This window comes from Aspergillus chevalieri, chromosome 1, assembly GCF_016861735.1.
Source record: "Aspergillus chevalieri M1 DNA, chromosome 1, nearly complete sequence".
NCBI lineage: Eukaryota > Fungi > Ascomycota > Eurotiomycetes > Eurotiales > Aspergillaceae > Aspergillus > Aspergillus chevalieri.
In genome coordinates this window covers 2328605-2350233 of record NC_057362.1, presented here as the reverse complement: position 1 = coordinate 2350233, position 21629 = coordinate 2328605, and the positions used below count along the sequence as shown (strand labels likewise).

Below are 21629 nucleotides of genomic sequence, written 5' to 3'. Positions count from 1 at the left end.
CAGGCAGGCGCATTTCTAGTTCTCATTAGGCAGGTGCCAGGTGCACTCCTTGTTCTCATCAGGCAGGTGCACTTCTAGTTCTTATCTTTCAATGGCTGCCGCCATCACCAGCTGGGTGCTCAACCCAATCCAATCTTTGACAATGTCTCGACCACATACTCGCAAATTATGGTGCGCTGTTCCCAGCAATCTCAGAGAGCCATTCTCTGTTGTGTGTTTTCCAGATCAGGACGATATTGAGACACTCAAGGAGAAAATATGGGAGAAGATCAAGGAAGAAATCAAGGATACCACGCCTCATTATGGCAAGCTTACTCTCTACAGCCCTGTGGTGCAACTCAATCATGAAGAGCAGTTCAATATCGATGATGGTGAATTCCTACATCCACGCCGAATGATCACGTCCAACCCACTCTTCCCTGAAAGCAAGGATCCAGATGTGGATATTGTTGTTGTTGTGAGCGGAGATACCACTACACGGAAACGGAAGCGCTCTGAATCACAAGGTGGTGAGAATATCCATTCTTAATGATCTTTTCATACTTATAATTAACATTTATATATGATAGTGAATTTATCTCTGGAACGGCCCATCACAGAGGATCCACACATATGTCCTCGAGAGCGTACAGTGATAGAACTTGCAGCCATTCTGGATGAAGTGAACATAGTCCATGTGCGCGGAACTCCAGCCAGTGGGAAAACATATCTCTCTGAACTTCTGAGGCACCACTATCACAACAGGGGAAGAAGGGTTTCCTTGATCAAGGAATGGGAGAAACTCAATCACAGAAATCCTTGGGAAAGTCTTGTCAAGCTTGTTGAGAAATGGAATGAAGAAGTACAGGATGCTCCCACCACAACTTCATCACAATCAGAACAGGATCTCTCTTGGGTTTTGATGTCAAACACTGTGATTCTTGTGGATGAGGCACAGATGACCTACAATGACAGTGCGCTTTGGAACACAATCCTCAAAAAGAGACAGTCATCTTTTCTTGGTTATAATTTTCGACTATGTCTTTTCTGCTCCTATGGCAGTCCATCAGCAGGCCCAGATCAAACATTCTTCACTCCAGTCAGGCTTTCTAACCAACAATGCATCTCCTTGACACCACAAAGTCGGCAAGGCTCACCACCTATTGGTTTATTTTATGACAAAGAAGAGTTCAAGGATGTTGCTTCACGATCAATCCCATTTGAATATCGAAAAAGGTTCACTTTTGATGAAGGTGCCCAGGACTACATATTTGCATTATCAAATGGCCATCCAGGAGCAGTTGAATCCATACTCAACACACTTTTCCAAGTACGTACCAAATATGGTTTCAAATAATTTTGGGATTCTTTGGGTATTCCCATAATGGGGCATGTTAAAAAGCTTTATCTGAACCAAGAAGCTAACAGTTTCAGGCCTATCACCATGGCATCAAGCATGGACATATTAGGGCCTTGACAGAAGATCATGTCATCTGGTTCCTGGAGGACACTGCCACAGTCTTTCAAAAACTAAGCATGCAGCCAGTTAATCGCTCCTTTCCAGATATATCAAGAGCTACAAATGGAATCTCCAACATATTGAACAAAATTACAGAGGAAGGAAGTGTTCCATTTGATCTCAACGACGCAGACATCAGGTTCTGCTATCAGAATGGTTGGATTCACAGGGTAGCTCTGGATGGTGATGATATTGCAGTTCTGCCATCGCGCTTACATGAAAAGTAATTATTCTCATATGCCCCTATTGTTGTTCTGACCTGACCATCTTAGATACATTGAATATTGGATTGGCACAATGTCAAAACCCCTGCCTGCCAGATTTGACTCCCTACTGAAATTATGCAAAGAAATTCTCAGCAAATTCTCTATCATGAACTTAAGGCATTCAGCTGAGGGCAAAAAAATGTCAACTGCATCACAACCCAAACCTGTGGAAGTTCAGTATAAAAGTGAGTTCTACAGGGGATTTGTCCATACAGCAGGGCAAGGTGTACCAATATCCAGTGAATGGTCAAGGACCAAGGATGGTCGAGTGGATTTCTATATCCCAGAAAAGAAATGGGCGATTGAATTGTTGAGAAATCATATCAAAGTCGAGGAACATATCTCTCGATTCAAGGAGGGTGGAAAATATCATCCCTGGCTGAAGGAGAAAATGGTCAAGGATTGGATCATAATTGACTGTGCGACTTCCTTACCAATCAAAGGTACGTTCTTAATGCCAATTGAGTATCTATGATTTCATCCCACTGACAACTTGATAGAGTACTCTGAGTCTAGACTGTGGCATGCTGTGTTTGTCAATGATTATTCTGAATTGCAGTTGTATAACCATCAGAAAGTTCTTATGATGTCTATGCATCTACGTGGCTAAGAATCAGCAGGGATGATATGGCTATTACACTGTTTCCTTGCATCTGTCTTTCATTGTGATATCTTTGTTAGCTGTAGCCAACTTCTCGACCATCAAGCAATCAGATGAATTCGTCTGATTTCCTTTGTCTTACCCCGTGGCTTCTTCTCTCTCTTCTTCAGGGCTGATATTCTCGCCTTATGGCTACCAACCTACCTAGTTTATATTGAGAATGCTATTTCATTTTATCTATTAGACCGAGCCCATGACAAGCAGGGCAATACTCTTAGAGTCACAGGTGAGTCGATAAATGAGAAGAGGACTTATAGACACATATCTGGAAAAGGTTTTTTATGGACACTATTGACAAGGCGCATATCCAGTCAACTCAATACACTAAGCCTTTGGGAAATGAACTAGAGATCATTGAAGATAGTATCTATAACACCCATGGTTCCGAAACTAAACCCTTGTTTGAGGGTTGGCCATTGGAGCTTTCGATCACCTGTGAATCTCAGCCTAGCTCACAGGATAGTCGGTTGTGTTCCTGGGAGCGTCGAGCAAGCTTCTTGGACCCAGATTGATCCCAGAAACGGACTGGAACTTCATCTTCAATTGACTGTCAGATTGATGATGCCAGCGCTTGGACCGGGGTAGAGAAAGGGGGTGGGGATCGCACCGGGTGTGGGTGGCCGTATGAGTAGCGCACCCCTCTATAGAGCACCCTGTTACAGATCCCAACATATCATCTCATGTGATGATGCAGGGAGTCAAGGCAGAATTATTGGATAACAAGTGGTGATGAAAACGCAGGATGGAACAGGGATTAAGCTGATATCTAAATGGATCAGTCATGTAATCTCCTACCATTGTTCGACCATGAATGGTATACGAAATGGTATACTGCGACCGTCGTTTGACCACAGATGGTATACAGAATGGTATACAGATACAGGATATATATAAGGACACTCATTCATGTACTTAGCTTAGTTCTTCACAATCAATCTAGTTAATCAAGCATTGGTTACCTTTCTAGTTTCTGACTCGTCTGCACTTAACTGACAACCCAGCATACATGCTTGGTTGACCTTGTTTCTCTATTCATTACCTTCATCGATTCTACCTGTTGACTATCTACAGAGCTCAGAAGGGGCGATATACCCATTGACACATTACAAACCGGACCCGGAGGGGCATTGAGCATACAGACACATTAGGGAACACTTAGGGTAAGTGTTCAGTCTCAAAATACAACTAGAACCCTAGGTACAATATGGGAGAAGCCAGGTTGTGACACACCCACGCTAGTCGCGCGAGCGCCATAAGTTGACACCACCTCGCACCCTTTAGGGATACCCACCCAACTATTGACTGTACTCAAAGCCAAACGCCGGCCGGTAGTAGTTGGGTGGGTGACCACCAGCGAATCATATAGTGTAATTTTTGAAATGGTAGAAGGAAAAGAAAATATGGACAATGATCTTATGCTGCCATGGATCGAGATTTCGTGCTATTTTGTAACAGGACTGGGATATTTGTGAATGCTCAGGTTAGAATGCTTGAGTTGAGACCATTTCAAGCAGAGATGATTTGTTTTGGACCTCTAACACATAACTGTACAGTTTAACTACTCAAGTCTTCTTCGTTTGGGTATTATACAATTCAGCCTTGGGAACCCCTCTTGAAATGCAGAGTAATCATCGCCAGGTAAGGGTAGGGACAGACTGGATAGTAGGGACGGACTGTCAAGTAAGGACGGACTGGAGGGTAGGAACGGACTAGGGAGTAGGAACAGACCAGAGAGTAGGGACAGACTGGAGAGTAGGCCATCCATGTCGTCCAATCATTGCCGGAAAGACTCCCAGTTCCACTACAGCATTTGCTGCTGAGGCAAAGTACCAGAAGCCAAATACCATCAAACGACTCTTATTTGTCTACATATTTAAACAGGCCTACGCCCTATTCTAAGAGAGTAGGCTTAATTGGCTGTATGACATAATGTCAGTTTTGTAATTTACAATTAATTCAATGTTTGATTCCAGATTGTGTATGAAGGCATCCCTTAATTGACCTGAAGGTGGCTTATTGAAGTAGATGATCTTTAACCATAGCTAGACCCTCCCAACCATCAATCCAAATTTTCAGCATTTTCAGATAATGTTTTATTCAGTTGACCAAAAGCAAGAGAGCTCATAATTTATTTGATGAAGTCGTTTGAGGTCAGCTTCAACGGCACTGGATAGTGATGTTCTTTTGTAAGTATTTCAGGTTTCTGTAAGCAACATTTAGGGCATACCAATTCTGACGTTGAGGGTGACCACTCATCATCAGAAGTGAAAGAGAAGATATGGCCATTAACCTGTAACTGCAGAGCTACATAGACATCTGCACCACAGTATGTGACATATTCATAAAGCCTTTGTAAATAGTCCTTGCTTATGTTTGTGTTTGTGTTAATTCTTCGCTTTCAGACTTCCTGACTGACGGGTATTCTTTGCAATGTGAAGTTGGCAGGGTATTTTTGCTATTTTTATAAATACCCACTGAGGAAACGGGCGACTTTATGGGAAAGCTTAGCATCATTAGTATTACCAAGAATTCCTCATTATTCCTTTTCTTATCATCCAGTTGCAACACTATTTGGTAGCGGACCTCTTCAGTGTCGCAGACCCACACATCAGCTTGAGGAACCTTCTTGGGTGGAGATCCACCATTTCAAGGCGGAGACTACTTCATAAGATCCCAAATCCTTCTAGTTAAGCAATAGCCATTAGAAAGCGCCATTAGGGGGAATGCCAAGCCCAACTGTGTTCAAATAAGATTAAATGCACTTGAGTACAGTGTCTGCGGGAGCTGTGTTGGATCGCAGCAGTCCAAAGCAAGGTCCATCAAATGGGAGGCCACTGCAGTACATCCTGCAGTGGTGACCCACTTCCTCAGGCGATATCATATGGCGCTACAGAAGATAGGTTTGTTTTCTTTTGGCCTATAGAGCTTTGCGCTCAGGATAGCTGTTGAGAATATTTTCATGATCAATAAAACTGATTCCTTCATCTTGACTAAACCAACCACCATACCAAGATTTGAGCGCTGCAGTGAGCTGTTGCGGCAATGATCCTGGGATCAATTGCCTAGGATCCGGATTGCGGGATGATAGTCTAACCCAGAAACATCTATTATTTTGGGGCCAGAATACCAGGATAGAAAGTCTCCAGTTATGGAACCAGGAGCTTTCCAGCCATTGCCTCACAGTCACAGTCGCCCTATACCCATGTATTATGATTGCATTGGGTATGACTGTATGAGACGAGTGTTCTAGAATATATACCTCTTGATGAGCTGTTTCACATGATGCTGTCTCTCTCATCTGGCTTTTACTTTCAGATGGATCCTCACGTGCCCGATTTCCTCACAAGAGGAATCTCACAACAAGAGTTCCCTTATAAGAAAGACTTTGTCACAACCCGGTTTCTCTCCTGTCTTACCTAGGGTTCTAGTTGTATTTTGAGACTGGGCTCTTACCCTAGGTGCCTCCCAATGTGTGTATGCTTCAATGAACTTCCACTTTGCTTCCATTGTCTGATTCTGGAGAAGTTCAAGCTTTCCCTGTAGATGATGGTGATGTTTGGGAAGCACTCTCTCATCAAGGTGGCCAAAGGGCAGCTTGACATGCCATACTGCCACAGTCTAACTTGGCTTTGCAGTCATCCCATTTCTGCTTGTGTTTGTTTACTGTGTCCTGCCGTGCACAAGCCACAACAAGCCAATTGAGGGATTTACATTCTTTCAGGAGAGAGCTTATAGGGTTGATTCAGGTCAATTGAGGCGCTCAATGAGCATGCAAATCGCACTAATGGTGTTTGAGAACCTGTTTTGCAGATAATGCCCTGAACATCAACATCAACATCCACCTCATAATGTTGGATGAAGGTGCGGATATCTGCATGCTGTAGAATGACATTTTGGAGGGCATCGGTAACTGCTTCTATCCATAGGGTTAGCTACTCAACTAGCTGAAGGACTCATGAATACTCACCACTGCTGTTGAATTCCTTGGCTCCAGCGTATCAAAGGAGGTCCGGCCTGGCAACTTGATCAAAGCCCGTGATCTCGCCTCATTCTTGCCACAACATATATTGCACCGCCAGTCAAGAAATGCGTACAGGAAACGGACCGTCTCGTCTGAGTCTGAGATCCATTGCCAGTGCTGTACTGGGTCGACACGAATATACTGACAATATCTACCAGGAAGCCACCAGTGAGCTTTCAACATGATTTGATGGCCAAGAGAGTTATCTACCTATTCCAGTACATGCGGGTCTCATCGAGTCTTTCCTGAGTGGCGTCACTGTACTGCTTTTGTTGAAGTTGAGAGACATTCAAGCTCGCTGCTTGGACCAAATAGTGTTCAGGAGGCAGCTGGTCCTCACAATCAGAGATATTGTCGTCGGGTTCATCTTAATCTTCATCATCTGCATCCTCACTATCAAGTTCCAGGTCGCTGGTGGAGTCACTATCAGAGCAGTTGTCTGAAAAGATCTCGGTCAGGTCAGAGCTGGCACCGGTCTGATTCTCTTTGTCATCAGATCCGACCAGTTGGGAGCGAGGTGCCATGGTCGACACAGCAAACAAAGGAAAGCGTGGAGTAGAAGATAAAGAAGGTGAGAGTAACAGCGGTTTTGTGGATGAAGACAGACCTCAAAAAGAATGGGAAGGGGAAGTGCTCCAAGAGATGCTCATGGGAGGAAGGATGGAAGCAGGGAAGGACAGAGTCGGCATTATGAGACTTATAACTGGAGAGAACATGATAATTGAGGGAGGAGCCAAAAACAGCTCCCCTCCGCAGCGACCGCAGCGAAAGCGTCTAGGTAGGTGATATTGAACAAAGAGAAACAAAAGGTCCATTTTGAAACTAGCGTCAAGGACATGAAACCCATCGCCTCGCGTGGAGGGAAAGCCCATGGCCGTGGGAATACGCTCACCTGATGTTAAGACGGGAGTTGGTTAGCAGGACTCGATAAACGGCCACCGAAGTAGCCCTTTTCGGCCGCCTGCTAACCGTCTCATCGTTAAATTGAGTTATATATTGTTGAATGGTTGTACGCAAACAAACACATCAGGAAAAGGAAAAAGGGAAGAAAAAGCAAACTTATGGGAGAATTTAAGGATAGATTACGGATCTATAATTCTTTTCCTTGGGGCATATGAAACCAAGGTCGCGTGTCAAAGCATAGTAAAGATATGCATCTTAGGGCTAGCCCATCCTAGACAACACGAGACAGCCAAACCCCTCCATACAGCCGAATGGCAGGTTCTACAGCTATTAAAATTAATATTATGCCATGAACTGTAGGAAACCTGTATGAGCAATATCATTTTAAAAAGCAAACAGAAATGAATAGCGTATCCCATGAGCCTACATCACCCACATGTCTAACAGTGAATACATCAGGGCAATACTCTTCACTGCCATAACTCCAAGCAATCAAAACAATACAGCCCCTTTCCACTCCGTGTCAGACGACTAGTCTCCCAGACGAAGAAGCTTTGCAAACAGCAGCTTGGCTAGTTATTGTTTGCTGGGACAAACGTACCATGTCAGAATCCCCAACCTCACCTGCATGCATAACAAGAAGCTCTTCGCCTGATAAAAGCAGTCAACAGGGTATGTTTACTGTAACATATCTCCAGAATATCGTTGCGTGTCAGAGTTTTGTTAATTCGTTCGCCAGATTATCAAGCCGAAGACGAAAACCCTCCCGGCAGCCAGAAGACTCAGAGACGTTCAAAAGCCATCGACTTGATACGCGCCCGAACGGTCGTCCGCATGTCTCCGCCCGTGTCTGCAGAGAACTCTCCCGTGAAGGCGGAGTTGCCAGGACGATCCCCAGAGGTATCACCAACAAAGCTACCGGCAAAACGTCCAGGGAGCCCTCCACAAAGGCCCTCAAACAATTCTGCACCAAAGTCACCTAGCAAGTCGTCAAAGGAAACACCAGGAAAGTCACAAAAGGCGTCGCCAGCCCGGCAGAGCATGCAATCAGGATCTCCTGCTCTACATGGACAGCCTGTTCAGCTGTACAAAAATCCAGTTCCCTCCCTAGAACCGTCGCCCATGCCAAATCCTGAGAAAGATCAGAGTGCCGCATCCTCAGGCGGCGAAGCGGGTTTTCAGTCTTTCGGTGGCAGTTATACATATCCGTACATGTTGAACACCCAGCTTTTCCCCGAGCAGGACGCTGCCGGTACATTTCAGCCTGCTTTGTATGTTGTGCCCGTCTATGCCGGAGGTACAAATACGGCGCAGAGTCCCGTCCTCGAGTTTGAACAGGTTCTCCCTCCTACTAAATTTCGAGGTGGCTACAGTAGCCTCGCGTCGTTCGAAGCGGAATGGAGAGCAAATCTGGAATCATTCGTCACAGCCTCAAGTGAAGAAAACACAGGAGTAATAGCTGAGCAGTCTATCACTACTCACACGGATGAGGGAAATCTGGCGATACCTACTCCACGAAATCTTGGAGTTGTCTCACCGGAAACGGACAGCACAACCGAACGAAGCGAAACGCAAGACACCCAACATCAACCTCTCCCAAACCCTATTTCGCGTCGAAACACACTCTCCACCAGACCAAAACTATCCCCCATCCAAGAAATCTCCCGGCAAGACACCCTGTCACCAAAATCCGAGACCTCGACAGCCATAACAACTGACCCCCCATCCCCCGCCAGATCCATTGACTCAGGCCAATTCTTCAAACACGCCTCATCAATAAGTACGCAGTCCAGTCCAACACCAAGCACAGCAACCACAACCACAGCCAGTACCACAATAACCCGAAAACAGAAACCCTCTGACTTCTTCTACCAACTCGACAGCCACGGCTTCCCCTGCGCTTCCAGCGCATGCGATAACCGCTGCAACCTCTGGGACGACACGAGTGTGATTTGTCCTAAATGCGGGCCGTATTCTGAAATCCGGTACTGCTCAAAGGCCCATTTACTCGAAGATATCAAATGGCACTGGGTGTACTGCGGAACGATGAGCTTCGAGTATCCATGTAAAGAGAGCAGTATCCCGAGGGAGATTCGGGTAGACACGCCGTGTTTGATTCCGTGTATACATGGGTATGATACGCCGGAGCGACATCGGCAGGCTGTTTATTTCAATGTCTGTGGCTCACGGGCGGATTATTTTATCTTTTCAGATTGGGGTGATTTGATGGAGGCTGGCGGGGCGTCTGATGGGATGGCGCCGCGGTGCTCGTCGAGGATTATCTGCACTGTTACCTTTGAAGATTCAGCTGAGAAAGATCGATTCCGCCGTGTGCTCGCGGCTTGTCTTTTCCGTAAACCACCTCTTCTCCCTAACCTTTCCCTCCTAGACAAAACCGCGCTAACAAACCCAGTAACAATCGAAGTCCCGGACGTAGCAGACTACCTCTTCCGACTAATCCGCAACAACCTACGCACAAAATCCCTCTGGAGCAAATCCCTCCACCAGTCCCTAATACACCAACTATCCCAAGAACTCTCCGTCCAAATCCAGCCACACGTCACGGGTGAACGGCACGCTTGTTCAACAGACTGGGACGGACAAAGCCGGCGCGCTTGTAAAGATGTTGTTTGTCGAGGCGAGTATCGGCGGCTGCTGGGAAAGTTAGGGGGGATGGGATTTGGACGGTTGCTTGAGCATTTGGAGGCAGGGTATTGGGTGCTTAGAGCTGCGAGGAGCACGCATCCTGTGGTTAAGGAGGTGGAGGAGAGGATGAGAGGGGTGGGGTTTGAGGGGGTTTTGGAGGAGGATAGGAGGGTTTTTCGGAGGGGGGTTGGTTGGGATGGGGTTGGGAGTGGGTGTATGGAGATTGAGGGGGTAAATGTTTGATGGGGTTTTGTTCGGGAGATTCCTAGGATTGATTGCCGTTGCTTGGAGATTGTTGTATGATATAGTGAGTGTTATCATGTTTGGACAGCTCAGAGCGTTGCCACAGCCAGGCTCAGCTATTGCGCAGAAAGTGGAAGGGAAAGGATGGGATATTGTACGAATATACAATTGACGATGATAACCGCATAATGATATACTTGCGTGAGACATTGGAATGAAGACCATGTGACAACCCTGGGGCATCTAATTTTATTTCCTTTTATCAAATGCTTAAATATGTACTCGCCTGATAACCCTCAAGAAACCATGAACAATCATACCTAACACAGTCAGAAGTGGTATCTGCTCATTGGATATACTTCTTCAAACCGCGCAATCTCTCCTTTGCAGTTTCAAGGACATCGTCGTTCTTGCAAACGGCAAAACGGAGGTAATCTTCTGCAATGTGCGCATTCGCATCGGTATAGAACTCAGTGGGAGGAATGGCGGCCACACCGACCTCATGGATGAGGAACCAGCAGAGCTTGAAGTCGCGGGGGCGGTTAGCCACATGAGGAGGGAACTGATAGCCCTCTGGCAGTTTGACTGAGGCCATGTTGGCCAGGACGAAGTAACCACCTTCGGGGTCAGAGTACTGAATTGTGGTTAGCGCGGTCTATCGAGCATGGTGGTAATCAAACGTACTGGGATGCCAAGCTCTTTGAACACTTCACAGAAGCGTTCCATCTTGCTCTTCATCTCCGCACGGCTGTCGTCCCAGAAACCAACCTGGTCGGCTTGTTCAAAAGCGATAGCAGTCGCTTCTTGAAGGGGCGACACGGAACTGTAGCAGATGCGAGTGTGCGCACCAGCAACGTACTTGATCAGATGCTCGGGGCCAATCAAGTATCCGACACGCCAACCGGTGGCATAGAATGCCTTACCGGCGGAGGCCACAGTCAGAGTGCGCTCGTAGAGTTCTGGGGACAGGGTGGCGATTCTAGTAAAAGGGACGTAGTAGAGACGGTCGTAGACCTCGTCGGAAAGGATGATAAGGTTGTGCTTAACACAGAGCTCACCAATACGTTCCAGTTCAGCTTTAGAGAAGACCTTGCCAACAGGATTGTGACTGTGTCCGTTAGCCATTTGCAGGAGCGATGTATAAAATATAACTTACGGAGAGTTCAGCACCTGGTAGCAAGATTAGTTTATGTTACAAACACATTGATGTGAAGGATTGTACTCACAATCATCTTGGTTTTAGGGTTGATCGCATTCTCCAACTCCTCAAAGTTAATCGTCCACTCCGCAGCAGACGAAGTCCTGGTGGCACCGTCTTTGGGCGGGTGAAGCGGAACATAACGAATAGTGCCACTGGGCATTTCAATGTTGCTGATGTATCTTGGAGGGTGTCAGAGTGAGAATGCGAAAGTCGCATGCCGCAACTTACTGGTCGAAGAATGGCTCGAAGATGATGACTTCGTCCCCGGGCTCAATGAAGCCCATAAAAGCACTCAGCATTCCTATTGAGATGACCCGGAATCAGCCGCGCATATCCGATATAACCCTAAGAATTGCGATAGTATCCCACCTTCATTGGCACCAGTGGTGATCGAGACCTCCGTGTCAGGGTTCAATGTTCGTCCGAAGAAGGGGGAGTAGGCATCCGCAATGGCTTTCTTGAGACGTGGACGACCCTATATGGCATGAGCGCTGTGCCCGGTATTATTCCTTATGCGACAAGTACCTTCGTCGGGGAGTATTGGTTGCAGTCCACACGGTCCAGCGCATCCTTCGCAGCGTCAAGGGCGAATTTCGGGGGGTTGTAGCCACTATCAGAGACCGGAAATTAGCTTTGGAATTCATCCGCTTGCGAGAAAAAGGTTGCAATTACTCACAAGAAACCTTGGCCCATGTTCACAATGGGCTGGACCGGCGAAGCGGCTGCGGCCTCATTGACGATTGACCTGCGCAAACCAGTAAGAACAGTGAGCCAACTTCAAACTCCACGAAATAGGTAATATCTCACCAAACATCCTGCCTCTGGCCAGCGACTCTCGCGGCTGGACGAAAGGGATCCGGACGAGCAGCAGTCGCAGTCATGGTTCGGACTCCGGGGAAGTGTATGCGGGGTAACAAAGAAGATCGATAAGTGCAGGAAATAGCAGGAAGAATGGAAGACTTCTTGAGAATGGCAGAAGATGGCGAAAAAGGAAGAGAAGATCTTAAGAGAGCAGGCATGGGAGTCACAGGGAGAATAGTAGAGGGTTTAAAGAGTCAGTAGAATTCACGCAATCAATTATGGCTCTGGTGGGACAAGCCCGGGTTGATTCCTGCACTATGCCGGGATAGCAATCAACCAGCCAATTGAGACCACGAATGGCGTATCAATGCAGATAGGGCACCAATTGAAAGAGAATGAGCGATTTGCTTCCAATTATTCCAAATTCACGCTTTGCGACAATTTCGTCTCTTTCTATCGCTGGTATTAAGGCACTCAGGTGTCAATCGATACAGTAATTACTAATTATCACGTGACCTCCTGTTATCACGCGTTTCACGCGTCAAGATGGCAATTGCATAATATCTTCACAACACAGCTGCTTTTGCCCAGTATCGTTCCTGCTGGACTATCTCGATGGTTCAGGCGAGATGGTATCCTGTCCCATTTGCGGGAATTCGGTCCCCTCCTTGAGAATCAACGACCATATCGATTCCAACTGCCAGAGTTTCATAGGCGAAACAGCCTCCGATCCCCCATCGTCCCAGAAAGGGAACGTTCCCAGTCTCTTCCAGCCTACTTCAGCTCGAAAAGCGTCTGCGCAAGCTAGCTTACAGAAGGAATCGTCACAATCAGATGCCTCGCCTCTGCGGAGCGTTAACGGAAAGGGAACCCACGATACAGACTCGCCGGTGGAACGGAGTAGAACAAGGCCAGATGACTTCTCCACAGAAACGCAGTCACAGCCGAAACGACCAAAGACGAATGCATTTCAAAGAGCCGCGCCGCTAGCAGAGCGTATGCGCCCCCGTACATTGGACGATGTCTGTGGCCAGGAATTGGTTGGGCCAAATGGCGTCCTCCGCGGGCTGATCGAGCAGGATCGGGTTCCAAGTATGATTCTCTGGGGCGGTCCTGGGACAGGCAAAACAACAATAGCGAGGGTAATTGCCTCGATGGTAGGCAGCCGGTTTGTGGAGATCAACAGTACCAGCACGGGAGTCGCGGAGTGCAAGAAGATCTTCTCGGATGCCAGGAATGAATTGAGCCTTGCTGGCAGGAAGACGATTGTATTCTGTGACGAGATACATCGCTTTTCCAAGTCGCAACAAGATGTCTGGTTAGGGCCTGTGGAAAGTGGACAAGTCACGCTCATAGGTGCGACAACGGAAAACCCATCGTTCAAAGTACAAAGCGCACTGCTCTCCAGATGCAGAACGTTCACTTTGTCCAAACTTTCTGATGAAGAGGTCGAATCTATTCTCTTCCGGGCCCTCAAGTTTGAAGGGCCGAACTATTCGCCCTCAGAATTGGTGGACGAAGAGCTGGTCAAGTATCTTGCAAGATTTGCAGATGGTGACGCGCGAACCTCTCTCAATCTCCTAGAACTTGCCATGGACCTGTCGAAGCGGCCGTCGATCACAAAAGATGAGTTGAAGCGGTCGTTGACCAAAACGCTGGTATACGATAGGGCAGGGGACCAACATTATGATACCATATCGGCCTTTCACAAGTCCCTTCGTGGCAGCGATCCAGATGCAGCATTATATTACCTCGCGCGGATGATTCAATCTGGGGAAGACCCGTTGTACATAGCAAGACGCCTCATCGTTGTTGCATCTGAGGACATTGGTCTGGCGGATAATTCGATGTTAACGCTGGCCATCTCCACACATTCTGCCGTGGAAAAAATTGGCCTTCCTGAAGCACGAATCAATCTAGCACATGCTACGGTGGCTATGGCGCTATCAAAGAAGAGTACCCGCTCTTATCGTGGCCTTAACAATGCGTTTGCTGCCTTGAATGAACCGGGGATCGCTGGACTACCAGTCCCCATACATTTGAGAAATGCTCCCACGCGATTGATGAAAGAATTGGGTTATGGAAAGGAGTACAAATATAATCCGAACTATGTTGATGGCCAGGTTGCGCAGGATTATCTCCCTGAGACTCTGCATGGCCGGCGGTTCCTCGAGGACAGGGATCTAGGCACGGCGATTGACCACGACTTGAATGACTGATTTTGTAATAGATATACTAGGCTACTAGACTATACTATCTTTTGATCAATGACGATTAATGATACCGCATACTGAGTATCTCGAGGTACAGCCGTGATAGCCTGACAGGCAGCCGTTCGCTTAGCAACTATAATCGACCTTTCTATGTCGACAATAGTCCTCCATCTTCCATCCTCTTTTGCATTTCTCATCAGGGTGGTTTTGCTTTCTTTACAACCAGCAACTGTCCTGTTTTGCCCTACTTGCTCTAGCATTGACTTATCCATTAACTCAGTGTCGTTCGCTTTTCGACACTCTATTTCCTTCGTTCAGGTGGACCAGACTTCTTTTGCTCTAACACAAAAGTCGACCCTTCTCATCGCTCAACATGGCATCTGGACTTACATTTACTCAAACCAAGCCCGTTCAGTTTACCGACGATCAATATTCCGCTGTAAGACTTCTGATTCCATCTTATGTTTCTTATCATCAGCTAACCCTTTGCGTACAGCCCAGCACGGAGCAAGACTACCAAGACTCCAACGGATGCCCATTTGGCTATCTACCAGCTGAGCACTTCGGACCAGATGGTCAGTTGGACGCCTCGTCTTACCCGGGTGCTTACATGCAAGACAACACATCCGGCTACAGCAATATGGGCAAGCAAGGCTACTCTAGCGTGTCTAGTCAAATGGGGCCAAAACAAGCTGATGCTACCTCTATAGACCAGGGACTCGATCAATCCGAGCTCAGATTTTATGCTGGCCTTGTGAGGGAAATGGCAGAGATGAACGGTACTAGGCAGGGTTCAAGCTGCATTCCTGGGCCCCAAAGTCCCACTGCCATGCCGGTTCAATTGGCGGCGGAACCACAGGCCAGTGCCAATGTACCTGGTCCTCAAGGTTTCGTTGCCATGCCGAACGAGAGGGTAGCAGGGCCAGAGGATCAGGACGACCTGCAGCTTTGGGATGGTGGGGTGAGTGAATGGAAAGCAATTGGAGCTCATTTTCACCCAACCTCTACGGTTCAGTATGCAAACATCGTGTCTGGCCTTCAGGTTCCTGATCCCACAAATTACATGGCAGTGGAACCACTAATTAATACCGAGGCAATGGGCCAGGATAGTTCTCCACCTACGCCTGCTTTCATCAGGGATTGGAAAGCACGTGTGGAAGCTCACGTGGCTCGCCAGAAATCTAAGGAGAGAAACTGTTTACGCAAATTGCTTCGCTCCCGAAGGTCTGCTGGTGTGGGGACAATGGTGAACGGCAGGGCTTTTACAGACATGTCTAGTGGAATGGGACCAGGATTACAAACTGGTACCAACTATATGGGCCAGGGTTTTAACACACCTGGTCATTTCACTGACATGCCTACTGGAGTGGCGGGAGAAGCCAGCATTACCGGGCACGGTGTAAATCCTCAACCCAGCCCTACATGCGTGTTCCAGAATCACACCCCCGGCAACGTTAACCGGACACCGCCACAACAGAACTTGCCTAGCCCCAACCGCAAGAGAGCCGCTTCCACGACTTTCGTGATGGAAGACCCAAGTTCCCCGCTTGAAAAACGAGCTCGTTTCAGCAGCGATGAAGATGAGCAAAAAGCAAGGAAGGAACAACGGTTAATGAAGGAGGCAGGAGGCTCGTGTCTGTGGTGCTACCGCAACAAGAAGAAGTGTGGTCCCATGAGCCCATGCTCAAATTGCGAGTCTAATGGATTCCAATGTATCCGGGATGCTGCACAGCTGAGCCTGTCATCAGCTAGCAACGCGACAGGGAGCACTACAGGCAACGAGCAGACTGTTGACATCTTCCGCCAGCTACGCGACACAGCCATGCGATCGCCACCGCAAGCTAATATCGACGTCAAGTTCAGGCAGCCAAGAACGGGGTCGGTTGCGTTCTGGTCCGCCAGTCTGCCTCGTGTTGAGCCATTTTCCCCAGGCTACGTGAATGAGCAACTTGTTTCGGCGTTGCTGGGGTTGGTCCAGTCACCGAGATTGGGCTGGATCGAGAACGAGACGGCACAACACCCACTCGTCCTCTCAGCATCGGCCATGTTTAGACTCCTCTCCATCATCAAGTCCCTGCTCAGAGGGCAAGTTTATGTCCGTCCAGCTGAAACAGACGCAGGGAGGATCACGGCGCTTTACATACTGACAGCCTGCATCCAGAGCCTCCGTGAAAGATCACAGGCCTTTTCCTCCAAACTCTGCGAGGCAGTCCGCCACAAAAACAAACCTGGTTTCGATAGCAGGAACCCGACCAAGAAACCCCTGAATCCAGAGTGGGTTGCAACAGGCCTCTACTACCGGGTCATCGACGGGCTCCGGACCATGCAACCATTGCCCTTTCTGGAAAAGGCCCTCGGTGACGTCTCCCACCTGCACAACCACCCAGCCAACGTCTGGAGCGTGTTGCACTGGCTCCCTGTGTTCACAGGCAAGCTGAACAGTAAGATTGAGGTCCACGGCATTTTCCACGAGCACATCCCCGTCCTGGAAGAGCAGTGGCCGCTCGACGTCGCACTGTTACCAGGTAATAATGCCAACGGCCAACAGCTACCTCCTACAGTGATGCAGCGAGTAGCGGAGCCGTTCTGGGGGTCATCGTACAACATGGAGACCTTTTTGGATGATAACTTCAGCTTCCTGCCTGCCGTCACCACACCTACGCCTCCCACCACAACAACCAGCAACGGCAACACTAACCAAGTAAGTGTACCGGACCTGGACTGGGACTCCTTTTTGGACTTTGAAGGATTTCAATCGTCAGAGCCATCGGAGTCTCAGTTCTCTGAACCGTCTACTGAGACCCTTGTTGGCTCTCAGGATAATGTGCTGGTTGTTCAGGATGGACTTCGATAATCGATTTCTGATTGATTGATTGGAGTAAATTGGATGGGATTGATGGGAACAGTGCTGCTTAAGTTATTCTTTCTGAGGTTGGTTAGTGTTGGTTTGGATATACACATTACGGATGCAACATTACATGGTTTGCGCAGTACACGGTCGATGCTTGATTTATACAAGCCGTATTTACGTGAATTTAAATGAGACATGATCTTCTTTTTCCATTGCACGGTACTTCGTACTTTGTACTTGTAGCTATAGTAGGGCTGTTATGTACTTATGCCGTCGTTGAGCATATTGTTCGAGTCAAGTAAAAAAAAAAACAAAAAAATGTGTAGTAAAAACATCCAATCCATGATTTCCACTCCTAGAATAATTTCCAAATTGACTGCACATAGTCCATCTCGTGCAGCAGACTTTGTTTGCTCGGCCCTCCCGCACGCTAACCATCCCAGCCGGAGGATCAACAACAACAAAACACCCGAACCGCAACCCAATCCGCACCCACTCTCCAACCACCACCACCACCCACACCTACCATTACACCAACCAACCAGCCACATCAATTCCGATTCCACAAAATCCCGATTGTGATGGCCCAACCTTTTGCCTCGCGCTCCTACGCGGGCGGCAAACTCCCCGACCGCTCCGTCAACGCGAACGCGCTGCCCTTCAGCGCTTCCTCGTTCTCGCGTCACCGCGGCCTAGGCGCGACGACAGCCACGGCACCGGGCGACTTCGGCGCGGAGGGATTGAAGTCGCAGGGTGCGACTGGTGCGGCTCCGTTACATGCACAGACACATGGGCCTGGAGTAGGGACGGGGGCGAGCGTGGGCGCTGGGGCAGGCCCGTCGCAGGAGACGAATCCGTTGAATCGGTTGACGGAGGAGCAGAGGGAGGAGATTAATGAGGCTGTATGTCCCTCATCCGGTTCACCCTTCAAAGCAGACTGGGATTGAGAACAGATACTGACACTGGATGATGTAGTTCACACTTTTCGACCTCGACCGCGACCGCCACCTCGACTACCATGAACTCCGCGTCGCCTTCCGCGCACTGGGCTTTACCCTCGCAAAACAAGAACTCATCTCCCTCCTAACAACCTACGGCGTGCCACGGCCACAAGTCCAAGCCTCCCAGAACCAATCCGCCCAAAATCCCCCGCAACCACAACCCTCCGCAAACAAAGCCACAAACCCGCAACACCCCTCCAACCTCCTCATGCCGCTAACGGCCTTCCAAGCGGTGACCGCGTTAAAGATCCTGGAGCGCGACCCGAGAGATGAGATTCTCCGCGCCTTCGAGCTTTTTGATGAGGGGGGGAAAGGGTATATTGATTTGGAAGATTTGAGGCGCGTAGCGAGGGAACTTGGGGAGACGGGACTGGAGGAGGATGAGTTGAGGGCTATGATTGAGGAGTTTGATTTGGAGGGGGTTGGGGGTGTTACGAGGGAAGCATTTGTTAGTATTTGTTGGCAGTAACTAACTCACTTTCACTGCGTTTTTGTGATTTTGTTGGGTTTGTTGGTTTGGGGTTCTGTTTTCTTTTCTGGTTGTGTGCATGGGCATTGGGTGGGCGTATCTGTGCTCTATTTGGTTTTTTATTCATTATTTTCAGGATTCTATCTGGTAGATGGGTTTCAATGTTATGGTTATTGCATACGTTGTACGGTTGAAGATGCTCAAGCTAAGTGACATTTTATGCAATCCAATCCAGGATGCCATGTAGGATATTAAACTATTTGAAAGAAACTAAGTCCCAGATATCCCTCGTACGCCAAGAATGATCCACCCTGAATGACGGCAATCATATATCATATAAATGTACACTAAGTACAAGTGCAAAAGAAGAGAAAAACAATCACGCATATCGCGCATGTCCCACCGGCGCCGAATTACCGTAATACGGCCCTGGATATGGCGGTGGAGGCTCATTAGCAAGGCCTTGATACCCAGCGCCATTAGGTCCATTGGCCCACTGTCCCATCGATGGCCGCGGCGGTGGTGCCGGCCAGGCACCAGGCGGAGGCACCGGCATGGCCTTAGGGCGGGGACGACGGCAGCGGTTGAACAGACAAGACAAGATTGCAAGAACAATAAGTCCACCGACAGCACAGCAGATACCGATAACCACGCCCTTGTGCTTGTCAACCCAGGACTTGATCTCTCCGCCGACCGAGGTGCCCTCGCACTTTCCGTTATTGCAGTGGCCTCCACCTCCGCATGGTGTGCCATCGATGAAGTTGTTCTGTTCAAGAATCGAGCAGGAGTTCGGACCCGTGGTGTCGGAAGCGCAAACCACGGTGCAGGAGGAATCGTCACATGCCCACGTGTCGTTACTGTTCAACAGCTTGCCCATCAGGGACTTGCATTGCTGGTCACGGCTGGTACATTGGCCGCTGGCGCAGGTCAAACCCGATCCACTGCCACAGCTGGTGCCGTCGTCCTTGTATTCGTCCGAAGGACAAGAGCTCGAGTTGCCAGTGCACTTCTCCTCGATGTCGCATTCGCCACGGCTCGCGCGACAGACAGTATCCGCAGATGAATATTGACAGTCGCTACAGCAGCCGTCATTGGCATCGTCGCAGACAGCATCGCCCTTGAACTTGCATGTTTTGGCATCACAACAGTTATTGCTGCCGCAGGACTCTTCACCACCGCAGTCACAATCCTCTCCGTCCTCGACGATACCATTACCACATTGGCTTCCAGTGATTGTGGTCACACCCTTGTTTTGAGACAGGCAGCTCGACGAGACACTGTTTCCGCCTAACGCTGAGCAGATGTTTCCAATGGTACAAGGAGAGAAATGTTTCACGTCCTGTGCGCTTGGATTCATGATGTACTTGGCATCCGCATCACAAGTAGAACTTGAAAGAGGACAGCACTGCGACGAGCTGTCGTAACCCTGCGCACAGGTGCTGGAATCACAGTCGTGAACAGCACCGAAGGTATGGCCCGACTCGTGGGCAAAAACTTGCCAGCCACCGCCGGAGGTTCGAACAACGATATTGGTTCCACTGACAATGCTCGAGCCTTGGTCTGAGGCGTCGGAGTTACAAAGCTGTCCCAGCCATGAAAGTCCAACTTCGCTGCCGGTAGGGCAACCGCTCATCAAGGTCCAGTAGGCATTGCTGTCCTTGTTGTCGCCCCGCCACTGGGAGAACAGGTTCAACCTGGAAGAGACGTTGCCTTGATCGCATGGCATATTCCATTTAGTTGATTCCGGTGCAGTCGTGGGGCAGTCGGCCTCGTTAACGGTCAGGTTCCGAAGGCCAATGGAGATGTTGAACGAGCTTTCGTAGACGCTAGAGGCACTGTTGACCGTGTTGATGATCCATTCACGTGCCGTTTGATTGTCGCTGAACCCAGAGGTAAAGGTGCAGTCGGTTGCGATACCAATCAACGCAACTTGCTTCGTGTTGGGGCACCCAGACGTATCGCCAATAGTGGTCTTCAAGTTGACATTACCGGTGTTACCCGATACGCTACCAATGTCCGACTGACGCTTACTGAGTCCGAACATGGAATTCAGAGACATGGCACCCCACCTACTCGGCTCCCCGTAGTCATAGGCGCGGAGGACGGGATGGTCGGGATCGGTATTGAAGCCCAGCTGGTCGGCCTGACATGTTGCCGCCTCGCCAAAAGAACGTTTCAGTTCAGAGTGTTGTACGTGGCGGACCATATCAGAATCACGGTAAACAATCATAAAATCCTCCGATCGCTGCGAGATTGCGACATCATCCTCGCGCTTCTTCTCGAGGTACGTTGACGCTAGTTCGATGTGATGATGGTCTCCATGGACGCGGAACACGCCTTCAAATAAGGGCTTAGCGCCATCTCTCTTCATGTAAATTCGGGCCCAACCCACGGGGTTCCATCGCCCTTGTCCAGTACCGACCAGTGCTCTTCCTTTGAAGACCTTGTGTTCATGCCGCTTGATTGGTTCTTCTTGATGGACGTTTCCTTCCTTATCCAGGTATTGCACGTAGGCGTCATCGGCCAAGATATCGTGGTTCGGTTCTAACTCGAGTTTTATCCGCTGGGTACCGCTATGAAGACTGAAAGTGAGGTCGAAGTTGGAGAGATGGTCGATTTGGTGCGACGGCGTCTTGATCACCGGATGGAGCACGGAGGAGACATGTTTGATGGCTTTGGGGGCCTGCGATCGGGCTATGGAGCAAATGGGTTAGCCATCAGTTCGGATGTAACAAGACGATCTATAAAAAGAACACCCACCTTCGACGTCACCCACGAACAACGCTGGGATGACACTTGCGACCAAAGGCAAGATATTCCTGAACAACCTCATCGCCGCACAAATCTCCCCTGGA

At 48.8% G+C, this 21629-nt stretch overlaps 8 protein-coding genes across 8 annotated transcripts; 5 read left to right on the top strand and 3 right to left on the bottom strand.

Annotated features, from left to right (window-relative positions):
* Positions 1-91: 91 nt before the first annotated feature.
* On the top strand, positions 92-2374 carry ACHE_10850A (crinkler effector domain-containing protein; the record flags this gene model as incomplete). The annotated part of the gene is made up of 5 exons (XM_043283853.1): positions 92-509; positions 570-1309; positions 1414-1721; positions 1771-2207; positions 2265-2374. 5 exons carry the CDS (start codon positions 92-94, stop codon positions 2372-2374), a joined length of 2013 nt encoding a protein of 670 aa, XP_043131970.1.
* Positions 2375-6814: 4440 nt separating this feature from the next.
* ACHE_10849S (uncharacterized protein) lies at positions 6815-6970 on the bottom strand (the record flags this gene model as incomplete). The annotated part of the gene is made up of 1 exon (XM_043283841.1): positions 6815-6970. The coding sequence occupies one exon, from the start codon at positions 6968-6970 to the stop codon at positions 6815-6817; it is 156 nt and encodes a 51-aa protein (XP_043131969.1).
* Positions 6971-7951: 981 nt separating this feature from the next.
* On the top strand, positions 7952-10238 carry ACHE_10848A (uncharacterized protein; the record flags this gene model as incomplete). The annotated part of the gene is made up of 2 exons (XM_043283830.1): positions 7952-8021; positions 8089-10238. 2 exons carry the CDS (start codon positions 7952-7954, stop codon positions 10236-10238), a joined length of 2220 nt encoding a protein of 739 aa, XP_043131968.1.
* Positions 10239-10584: 346 nt separating this feature from the next.
* On the bottom strand, positions 10585-12458 carry ACHE_10847S (kynurenine--oxoglutarate transaminase; the record flags this gene model as incomplete). Its single annotated transcript, XM_043283819.1, has 9 exons — positions 10585-10872; positions 10923-11346; positions 11395-11408; positions 11465-11618; positions 11668-11740; positions 11809-11914; positions 11965-12049; positions 12116-12184; positions 12247-12458. 9 exons carry the CDS (start codon positions 12456-12458, stop codon positions 10585-10587), a joined length of 1425 nt encoding a protein of 474 aa, XP_043131967.1.
* Positions 12459-12869: 411 nt separating this feature from the next.
* ACHE_10846A (ssDNA-dependent ATPase MGS1) lies at positions 12870-14459 on the top strand (the record flags this gene model as incomplete). Its single annotated transcript, XM_043283808.1, has 1 exon — positions 12870-14459. One exon carries the CDS (start codon positions 12870-12872, stop codon positions 14457-14459), a length of 1590 nt encoding a protein of 529 aa, XP_043131966.1.
* A 367-nt stretch (positions 14460-14826) lies between these two features.
* ACHE_10845A (uncharacterized protein) lies at positions 14827-17307 on the top strand (the record flags this gene model as incomplete). Its single annotated transcript, XM_043283797.1, has 2 exons — positions 14827-14892; positions 14950-17307. 2 exons carry the CDS (start codon positions 14827-14829, stop codon positions 17305-17307), a joined length of 2424 nt encoding a protein of 807 aa, XP_043131965.1.
* Positions 17308-17885: 578 nt separating this feature from the next.
* On the top strand, positions 17886-18774 carry cdc31 (putative cell division control protein Cdc31; the record flags this gene model as incomplete). Its single annotated transcript, XM_043283786.1, has 2 exons — positions 17886-18206; positions 18280-18774. 2 exons carry the CDS (start codon positions 17886-17888, stop codon positions 18772-18774), a joined length of 816 nt encoding a protein of 271 aa, XP_043131964.1.
* Positions 18775-19153: 379 nt separating this feature from the next.
* admB (ADAM family of metalloprotease ADM-B) lies at positions 19154-21607 on the bottom strand (the record flags this gene model as incomplete). The annotated part of the gene is made up of 2 exons (XM_043283775.1): positions 19154-21468; positions 21535-21607. The coding sequence occupies 2 exons, from the start codon at positions 21605-21607 to the stop codon at positions 19154-19156; spliced, it is 2388 nt and encodes a 795-aa protein (XP_043131963.1).
* Between the last annotated feature and the right edge of the window lie 22 nt (positions 21608-21629).